A 10,378-nucleotide genomic window follows, 5' to 3' on the forward strand; every position below is an offset into this window, starting at 1 on the left:
TTTGTGGCACACTAACGCAAAAGGATGCCGAAAAGCCTGCTTTTTAGGGAAACCATTTTAAGTATAGAAAATGTCATATGAAGTGTAAACTTAAGTAGAAACTCTATTGATCGACTTTAGCTTATCTAATAAAAATCTTTGGCAAATGAAATTAGTGATTTGGGGAAAAACATGATAAAAAAAATCAAGCTGGTTATGAGTTAATCCAAGTGATACTGATCCCCCAAAAATTAAAGTCCATACCCACATTTCATTTCATGATTTGAAAATGACCATGTGCTCAATTGCAAGCTTTCATGTAATTTCCCCAATTTGAAAAAATGCCAGTTCGGGACTTTCTCTTTTGTATGAATATACCAGAGCCATATCCCCTACTGGGTGGTGGCTTAAGCCATGAACACACTCATTCGGAATCTGGGAGATAGAGGGGATTCCCAGCCCCCTTACTCAACCCAACCAAAGTCTCGCAACACCCGTCATTGGGAGTCATTAGGTGCTCAAACCCCTCCCAATTCCAGCCCCTAATGCCAAGCGCCAAACAGGAAAACAACGAGTACCAATGTTGTAAAACTTGCGTATGACTACTCAAACTAACGACCTCCCAGGCCACCGAGCTGCAAAAGCCAGATATTTATGACCACAGGTAGGCCTGGAATTCACTTAAGTAGCAAGTGATAGCAAGATAACAAGTATCAGGTTTCTTATAAAAATGTCAGCAAACAAACGGGCAATAAAAAAAAAATCAAATCAGTTTGATCAAATTTATTAGAAGAAGACCTATTTACAAAACAGGGACCATGTTTTGGTTGGATATTTAGTTGTGACAATACTGTAAATCCATACTGAACTAGCAACAGTCAATGAGAGTTTCCCTCTAGTTTGCTTATTGAACCTCACCTGGTAATGAATCACTTCCAAATTCCCGGCTCTCCATCGGGCCACTCTCCGCCATCTAAGCGACCACTCTCATGCACAGAACTTGTGACAATCAACACGGCAGAGTGAAGAGACTCTAGTTTAAAGCTCTGAGGACCCAAAGTGACTCCAAAGGATTTGTCTTGCCCCTCCTTGGTTTTGTCAGTTACAGAAAACGGACCATGATACTGCGCTTCACTTTCAAGTCCAGAACTACAACCAGACCTATCTGTGCACGCTTGGCCTCCCGATGCAGTATACTCGTCCGATTTTTCATCTTTGTGTTCGTCAAATTCTTTACTGTCAAGATAGTAGGCTGTTTGGATTGCAATCCCTTCCTGATGCCCACCTGCTGATTGTGCAGATTCATCAAATTCCAAAGAATCTTCAACTCTCATCTCAGGCGCAGTAGAACGAGGTGTGGTACTGGTAGGGTAGGGGTACTCATTCCGGGCGTCAGGTGTTTCAACTTTGACTGTATCATTGTTTGAAAGGCAACTGCTGTTTTTGCTAGTTGAACATGCTTCAGGGACAGGGATCAACTTTTTGGAAATATTTTTGACAGAACTCTGCCCACTAACAAAACTGAGGTTACGTGCGATAAAAGTGGTGCTGCTAGATGAATGTCTTGGAGTGACAGTGCTGCTGCGAGTCAATGCAACTCTTATAGAATCATTATGGGCGAGAGCTGCACCTTCATGGCTTTCAAGCTCATCCTGCAAGCTATAATCCAAAATGGTGCCAGCTGGTATTAGTTCTATTCTTTGGTCATCTGGATCTTTTTCAAAGAATCCTTGCTGGTTTGATTCCCTAGGCATGCCGGATGCTGAACGCGGTATTAGTTCCGTTTCTCCATGGGGGTACGTGGCCATTTCCACACCGATGGACTCTTCTGTCGTTTTCGTCATCTTTTTTAAAGCGTCTAGGTTTTTGAAGCCAATTCTCTGTCCTCTATGTTCCTCCCACCTTTCTCCTACTGCGGATTGGAAAGGCGAATCTTTCATGTTTAACGCCTCTTCGTCATCCGGGCGGTGAGTGAGCCAGCCAGAACTGCTGACCATGTTATTCAAAGCTGAAGGAGGACATAAAGCGGATCAAGTTAAGGTGACAGCCGAATAATCTTACTCCCATTTCAATAACTTACAGTCCTGTGCATAGCCACAAGTAGTATCACAGCAGGAACATGTAGACGGTGGTGCATCAAGCTCTTCCCATCTTTGCATGAAACAGGACAAATATTTTTTTTTAATACAACAGTCTGTAAAACTGATCAAAAGAGTGTCATTAACAGCATAACTGTCTTTAATATAGAATAAAAGCTTATTTCCTTTTTACAAGGTTCCCAGGACTTTAGCCAACATTCATAGAAAATACCTGTTGATACAGGTTCAACTACATCCTGCAGATCAGGGGTGTCAAACAGAAGGCCAAATAAATATTTTTGCTACAAGTTGTGGGCCAGTCTTGACAAAATTTAATTGAAAAATGTTTAAATGACACATAACCTGGTAAACCGAAATTGAACCTGAAAGCAAGTATATTTGAACATGATGAGACAAAGCAGTAGTTTCTTATAACATTAAGATAATTATATTTTTAACAAACCACCTCTGTGCAACCTCAAATCTAAGAAAAACGTTTTTGGATAAGTATTGTCTGTTACACAAATGCACTGCAGGAAGTCGCTAGTTAATCATATTGAAGGACAGATTTACATGCAATTAATGTCATTTTTCTTCATCGTTCTCATGAGCACGCTTGCATCTCCTTTGCATTGTGGTAAATGTCCAGCCACCGTTTGCGGGCCGGGTCTAATAACTTCAAATCATCTCAGGCACCGGAAAAAAACTCAGTGGGTCAAAAAGCATTTACAATTAGAAACTTTGAGGTTATAGACCTCAGTTAGTTTTATGACATTTACTACCAGTATACTTCCCAGCAGCACATGAATTGGATGCCAAATTAGAAAACTACCATCAAGTTCTTTCAATCCTGGACTTACCTTCCACTAGTCTGGTTGTAGTTACAGGACTTCGACGTGTGGGAAATGGCAACACCAATTGACATTGAACAGTGAAGATACAGCACCTTAACAGTACATGCAGAGAACAGCAAATTTGAAACCCCTTTCCCACTACTTTTAGGGCAATGTCATCGAGTCTGTCCATTGTGTACAGAGTGGCGGGACCGTGAACTTGAAGGGACAGTGTGTGATATTTAGTGCCTCCTAGTGGTACAAAAAACATTGATTTGAATACAAGGCAAAAATACATTAAACCATCATACCAATGTGATTTTGCATCTCTTTTACATAGTAGAATCCATAAATAGTGGTCGCCGCCACATTTGTCCAGCATCTTGCCTGCATCCGAGCCTAAATAACCCAGTTAATACATTTAATCGGCCCATCGAATAAATAAAACTGCCGATACCGATAAGAGTCAAATTCCCAAGTACTGGTGCCGAAAATTGGCCCGCTCGATAATCGATTACCTAAGTAACTAATCTCATGTTCAGTTAACAGCAAGTGAAAAAAACAGCCGCAAAAGAGATGGATCAAAACAAATGGAATTGAATACTTAAATCATATTCCACAAAATTATCAATCGGAAGACAGTAGATTACAAAAATACAATTTAGAAATTATTAGGTAATGTTAAGAAAAAAAATATCTCAATAATGAACCAATGTTAAAAGGAATCAGGCATTTAAAAATACGTTTAAAGGGACAGTGTGTATTATTTGACCTCTATATGTCACTATGGTGTAATGTAGGGATTGCCCTCTTTCAAGCTGAGAGCTACTTTTTTTCGTCATTAGAGCTAAAATAGGATACAGAGTCATTTATATATAAACTGTGGAATAATTATTCATGAACTGTATTTCAGGACATTAATAATGTAGACCCATCACTGGTACGATTTTTCTAAACTGGTTCTTTGGTGTAGTGCAACTAACATTGAATGCTAAAAAGCCCAAAGAAGGATACAAACTACAGAGACTCAAAGTAAATGGTTCACAATCAGACAAAAAGGCAACAGCCATGCAGGGGATCTACCTGCATATTGGGGGCGTTACGGGTTCAGTGTCTTGACATTTAACTTGGAGGAGCCGGGAATCTAACCTGCAATCTCTCGGTCTCAAGACGAGCGTTCATCCTTTTGAGCCATTGTTGGTTTTACATTCTACTCTACACTATTTGCACTTTAAGGAATTTTACTCTACTTGTGTCTTGTATTGCTGCTTTTTTGGTTTACTTTTGACTTTTGTCAAACCACGACCGGGAAAAAAATGGCCTGGAGGGGATGGGCGCGGCCAGGCGGTACTTGCCTGAGACACACCACAAGAAGTGGTGCCCTACGACCCAGATGGTTGAGGGATCTGTGAACCAGTAGCGGCAAGATGGTGGACAATTATTGGTGAGGCGCCTGTTATGTAAAACAAATACTAATTTTTTGAGCTACCATTATTTTTGAAAACACATTTATGATGGTTGATTTTTGCTTATTATTAAGATCAATATTGTTTAATCTATATCAAAGTTTAGTTTTTACCACTAAGGGGCACTAAATACAGAATCTTACATTTGTTTGTTTTTCTAACAAAAAAATAATGTTCTTCGTTTCCTACCTGGGAGACGTCCATTAAGAGAAAGGCATCAATGGAAAACTTAAGTGTGCTTCCACTCCTTGACCAGAAATAAGAATAACTTCCCCCTCTCCGGCTGTCGGTCATACATCTGAAAAACAAAAGTGCAGGTAACTTGTTTAATGCGACTTTGATCAATAACTCAAGATCTGCTGGGCAAGAACATGTTCTTACTAGAGACACACCCATAGTTAGTGATGATGTCCACTTTGGGCGTGCTGTGGGGGTCTCTGGAGTTTGTCACATAACAAGAGTCCACAAAAAGCCGCTCACCAGGCAAGATGTTGCCAGTCTGGGCCACAAAATTTACCGGCTCCCCCAGGACAAACGAGTGGTCGGGAGAGAGGGGCTCCCACTGTGCTGTCAAAAACACACGGAACACATGTGTACGTCAGCTCATTTAAAAGCTCCTGTAGTGCTTCAGCTTTCAAGCACAGATGGTATTGCTTAGCCAAGCATGTCATGCGCTGGCTCCACGTTACCATTACAGACAGTGAGGCGAAAAATGAGTTTCGTTCCGAGGCTTTTTTTGAAGGTTGTATGCTGGAAATGAGGTATGTAGCCAACCTGGTACGAGTAATGAAACCTAAAACAAAAAATGTTATTGACACATCACTTCGATTTTATGACAGTATATCACAATGGTGGGAGGTCTGGTCATTAATCATTCAAAAGAGTGTTTTTGCCAGGACCACTTCAACTAGTTTCGGTTTTACCTTACAATTTCTGGGTTACAGTTTAAACAACTCTATTGCGAAACCATTTTACAGTATTCAATTAAAGGTTTTTTTTCTCTTAGAACTGGTTCTTTATATTGGCAATTCCAGAATAATAATATGCTAAACATTTACAAAACCAAAAACCAGAGAAAAACATGAGGTTCTCTCCAACAGCATCGAGGCCCAACTCCAAAGTTTTGGTAGAGACCACCACCGCGCAAAATGTCTTCATATAAACAAACTCTTACAATCAGCAGTATATATGCAGTGACTCATTTTAATATTCCAGCACACATTACCTGTTGTAAAGGCAACTGATGGGCAGTTCAAAAGGGAGAGCACGAATAATGTAGCCTTGAGGCGGTGGTGTATAATAGAGAGTGTAAGAATACACTAGCTGACCACCAGGAACAACCTGAAAGGACAATTTCACATTTAAAAAGGAGTGACATGAAAAACAACATTTCCTTAATCGTCACTACCAAATAGGAAGGCACTTTATACCAGTGAGTCTTTTTGACCGCATATTTCATTTAAAAAGGTCCATTTGGGCAAAATTGCTTTTCATCGATGATATACAAGGTTCAGATCTGCCTTCCTCACTTTAATGCCGCGAGTTACTAGCCATGTGAGGAAAATACATTCAGAGTATTAGGACAATGGGAACAGATATTAAAATCTTTGTTGCTAAATAAACTATGTGTAGGTTTGTTAGAGAAAAAAACATCTGTAGAATGGATGAAGTGTGCACTGCTACTTAATTAAATTTGATATACTCTGTCTTGCTGTGGGTCACGCCTTGTTTTGAGAAGGTTTATTATCACTTCAGGGGAATTGCAATCAATGAATAGTTATAATCACGTGGATAAATCCAGGCAACCAGATCAGAAGTAGTGGCCATATTGGAAGTCATGTTTATTTGTATGAGCCTTAATCACAAGTAGTCTCAAAGGGCTGCACAGACCTCAGACTATTACAGACTACAGACTATTTGTACACCATCCCCTGATCTAAAACCTACATGAGGGCAAGGAAAAACTCAAAAACCTCAACATGAGGAAAATGAAAAAACTTTGAGAAGGGAACGCACATGAAGTAATCCATCTTTCACGATGACCAGGCTACAATGGATTTTGTGATAACAATGAATACAGATGGGTAGTATGTATGTTTCTATCATGTTTTATTCGTATTAACCTTTAAAATTGTGGCAATGAAAGCCCTGGTTGGATATGGCCTGTCACTAATCTAACGTTCCAGGAGTGTGCGTTGTGTGTATTGCTCCGGCTATTCCTACCACTCACACAATCAAAATGCTCTGGGTACTTTGCTAGAGTTTGAGTGTTTTTTGTGAGTTTTCATTATAAAGTGTCCCAACTGTGAACATACAGGATATTGCTTAATGAGCTTCCACATAGATAATTCCTTAGCTATTTACAGTCAAAACAAGGTCTGTTGATGTAACACCTCGACGATAAACTGTAGTTGATATTGTGCACGATAAATACTGGACCGAACCCTACCCTTAAATGTGTTGTCAGCTATCCATGTGCATCGGTTCTACATGCAATTTTACTGTATTGCGCATATTTTGAAGTACTCATGAAAAGACCCAAAAAGGTTCCCGACCCCTGGTATGGACCCATTATAACATCAAACTGTCTGACACATCCAGTATGGCTGACTGTACATACGGGTATCCCCGTGAAATCACACGAAAACTAGCAATTCAAATCATTAATTAGGGGAGCAATTTGCTGAGGTTGATAGGTATGCTATATTTTTAAAGCCCCAATGTGAAATATTTGACCACTAGATGCCACTGTTGTATGGTACGAGCGAGGGCCAGTGTTACAAGGCACAGCCTGTCAGCAGGATGGTGGAAAAACATGGCACTGGCCTAAGTGGAGATTCCACAATGTAAAAAAAATAAATAAAAATAAAATAAAAAATAAAAAAATTCTCGACCTGTGATTTTTTTGGGGCGGTTAAAAATTAAGGGTATTCCAAGTCAATGTTTTTGTAACACTAGGAGGCACTAAATATTACACACTGTCCCTTTAAGGAATGATGTTTTCATACCTGTCAACCTGTACGTTTTTGCCATACAAAGTACGTTTATTATGCATTTTAAGACGTGTACGACGTATAAGCAAATCTGTACTGGAAAACGCAAATTTGTCAATTAAGGGTACAATCCGGTATACACTGACTATCACGAAATGGCAAATCAATCAAGTCAAACGAATTCACCGCGGTAGCCTCCATCTCTGTATCGTTTTTTTTCGTTGCAAACGAAGCGAGCGGTTTAATGCAACTGTGCGCATGCCGCCTGGGGGTTTCCCATCATGCATCATTCCGTGGTAGTTGTGTAGTGAAAGGAAGTCCGTCTCTTTTTAGAGAACCGGCTTTTTTGGCTCAACTCATTGAAGTGAGCCGGGTCTCAAACGGCCCACTTGCTTTGATGCATTATATTACGAATTATTATGTTGTATAAAGAAGTTAAGAAAAAAAAGAAGTATAAAAGGAGAAAAATCAAAGAGACAGGTTTGTGGTTATCCCTTTAATCAGTATATTACAACAATAATTTAATGGAGAAAATAAATTAATAATTTGAATAAGAAAATTCGACTTAATTATATGTGCATGTATTTTTTTCCCTCTACAGTGAACGTCCAAGCTACTTAATTTTTGAACTTTATAATAAACCTCATTCATGTCGAGCAACTCAGTATCTCACAACAAAATGTTAATGAACAATATATAAGCTATAGCGAAACACATGTACAAAACAACATGTTAAACTACATAAACAAACACGTTTGGAAAAAAATATGGTGTAAGATTATTTTGTGTTTTGTAAGGGAAAATATGACCGTTTGTAAGGGCATGGAGCCCTGGAGCTTGACAGGCATGCGTTTTTCACCACTGTGCAGCACTAAATAACGCACAATGTCCCATTAACTCTTTTTACCTGAGAAGCAGAAGCACAGTCGGTGATCCTGTAGTGGAAAAACAGGAAATGTGATGAGACAGTGGTGGGCTGACACGAGCCCAGACTGTAGAAAGCAGGATGCGGCCACGCGCGGAACTGAAAACGGTCCACGCGTACCACAAGCTCGTTGGGGCCGCACCAAACCTCCACGGGGCGCGTTCGCGGGCCCTGTGGCAGGCTCTGGTACCGCGTGGGCTGTGGGAATAACACCGCAGTGAGTTGAGGAGGAACCGCACTCTGGCGAGGAGCGGGCTGAAGCAACTCTTTAGCCACGAGTGGCTGTGGCGCGTGCCAGAAGACCGGCGGCTGGTAGTAGGAAGAAGCCGGAGAGTCCCCGCTACCGACTACCGAATTTACCGCCTCTGACCAAGTCAAGTGCTGAACTGGACCACCCGCCGCTGGACTGAAATATAACATCCACGCGAGGCACGATAGCACAAACATGACTTGACCTAAAAGGAGCCGACTGGCGTGGGCAGCCGAGTACGCGAAGGACAGAAAGCGGTTAGAGGTCTAAGGTGGAAGCTTCATTAGCACACCTGAGGCGCTCCCACTGATTGGACTAAAGCGCGGGAAGCAACGAGGCAAAATGGCTGCCATCCCAATTTATAGCTTTTCACAAATCTCGAACTCCGGCGATTTTAGAGCTGAGCAACCAGAGCAGGGGTCAGCAAACAACGGTCCGCGGGGCATATATATATATATATATATATATATATATATATATATATATATATATATATATACACAGGGTTGGGTAGGGTTACTTTAACTTGATTACTTTCAATTACTTTTGGATTACTCCATACCAAATATGCTAATAAAAGACAAAAGAAACTAAATATGAATAAAATGATGACTCACAACACGTGGTAAGCTTTCTCTCCTGGCTTTGATCTCTTTGATCTCCGGCAAAACTAACATAAAATGCGACAGGAACAAAATGAAAATAAATCCAAACAGCTTGCCAACATCATTTTTGCCGTTCCATGTATTCCGTTACTCCCCAAGCCTGCACAAAATTTAGTAATTTTATTCATATAGAGTATTCAAATAGTCTGAATACTCTATACAACACGCTACAGTGGGTATTAGCACGTCACATTGGGTATTTGTATATTGTATTCCTGTTGCTTTATTATTGTATTGTTCTCAGCGAAGGGATCCTGCTGGAAATGTGAATTTCCCTGCGGGGATGAATAAAGTATCTATATATATATATATATATATATATATATATATATATATATATCCACTAACTGCACTGCTTATCATCAGTAGGGTCGATTGAGGGGTGGGCAGACAACACCCTGAACTGGTTGCCAGCCAGTTGCAGGGCACACAGAGACAGACAACTCACTCGCTCATTCACAGCCAGAGACAGTTTGGACTGGCCAATTGACCTGACATGCATGTTTTTTCGGCAATGTGGGAGAAAAACCGGAGTGCCCGGAGGACACCCAAGAAGGCACGGGTAACTCCACACTGGGAGGCTGCGGTAGATGGACTTGAACCCTGAACCTCAGTGCATATACATAATTACATGATTTGACAAATACTTGCAGTTAGTTCTGAGCAAATTTGAATTTAGTATTGTGACAGGTTTGGGGAAGAAAATGTCTCTGAGTCTATTTGTTTCAGTTGGAATGAATCAGTATTGCCAGAGGGTAGCCGGCTGAAGAAATGGAAACCGGGGTGAGTGATGTCTTTTATGATGCCTTTTGCTCTGTTTAGGCATCTGGTATTGTAAAGGTTGTTAGGAATTAAATATTAAAATGTACCGTTTACCAAATTGTTTGAATTAGTTATCTGACTCCATTAAACAAACACAACCTACATTCTCCTAACAATGCATGCTCGTTTCTTGAAGGAAAAGACGGACAAAAAAACGGCATTTCCACACAAGGGCAGATTTAATTTCTTAAACAATTTAACTAAGTGAAGTCCATCGAATATATGGCCGAATCAGTGTCGCTCGAGTCTCTGTCAAGCCTCCTCTCTCAATCTTTTTTTTCCGACCCACGTCTCTCTTTAAGCTTGTGTGCCGGCTCCTCCCATGGGCGTGCCAGGAAAAACCCCACGTGGGTTCCACCCCCTCGCC

The 10,378-nt window shown here is 40.6% G+C and overlaps 1 protein-coding gene across 1 annotated transcript; it reads right to left on the bottom strand.

Moving 5' to 3' along the window:
- Positions 1 to 747: 747 nt before the first annotated feature.
- zp3d.1 (zona pellucida glycoprotein 3d tandem duplicate 1) lies at positions 748 to 8,858 on the bottom strand. Its single transcript, XM_088326287.1, has 8 exons — positions 8,257 to 8,858; positions 5,582 to 5,697; positions 5,046 to 5,149; positions 4,749 to 4,923; positions 4,546 to 4,654; positions 2,918 to 3,003; positions 2,060 to 2,130; positions 748 to 1,987 (listed from the first exon to the last, which is right to left on the bottom strand). The coding sequence occupies exons 1-8, from the start codon at positions 8,719 to 8,721 to the stop codon at positions 909 to 911; spliced, it is 2,205 nt and encodes a 734-aa protein (XP_088182413.1). The 5' UTR covers positions 8,722 to 8,858; the 3' UTR covers positions 748 to 908.
- Between the last annotated feature and the right edge of the window lie 1,520 nt (positions 8,859 to 10,378).

Source organism: Urocampus carinirostris, chromosome 2 (assembly GCF_059441175.1).
Source record: "Urocampus carinirostris isolate Australia breed hairy pipefish chromosome 2, RoL_Ucar_1.0, whole genome shotgun sequence".
Classification (NCBI taxonomy): Eukaryota; Metazoa; Chordata; class Actinopteri; order Syngnathiformes; family Syngnathidae; genus Urocampus; species Urocampus carinirostris.

Bases quoted from the DNA above. Each gene is read 5' to 3' on its own strand.
- zp3d.1 (XM_088326287.1), bottom strand. From the start codon at position 8,721: ATGTTTGTGCTATCGTGCCTCGCGTGGATGTTATATTTCAGTCCAGCG. The intron at 4,924-5,045 runs GTAACGTGGAGC...TGTTTTTGACAG, and splicing joins TCGCCTCACTGTCTGTAATG to CACAGTGGGAGCCCCTCTCT. The intron at 1,988-2,059 runs GTAAGTTATTGA...GTCCTCCTTCAG, and splicing joins TTGTGGCTATGCACAGGACT to CTTTGAATAACATGGTCAGC.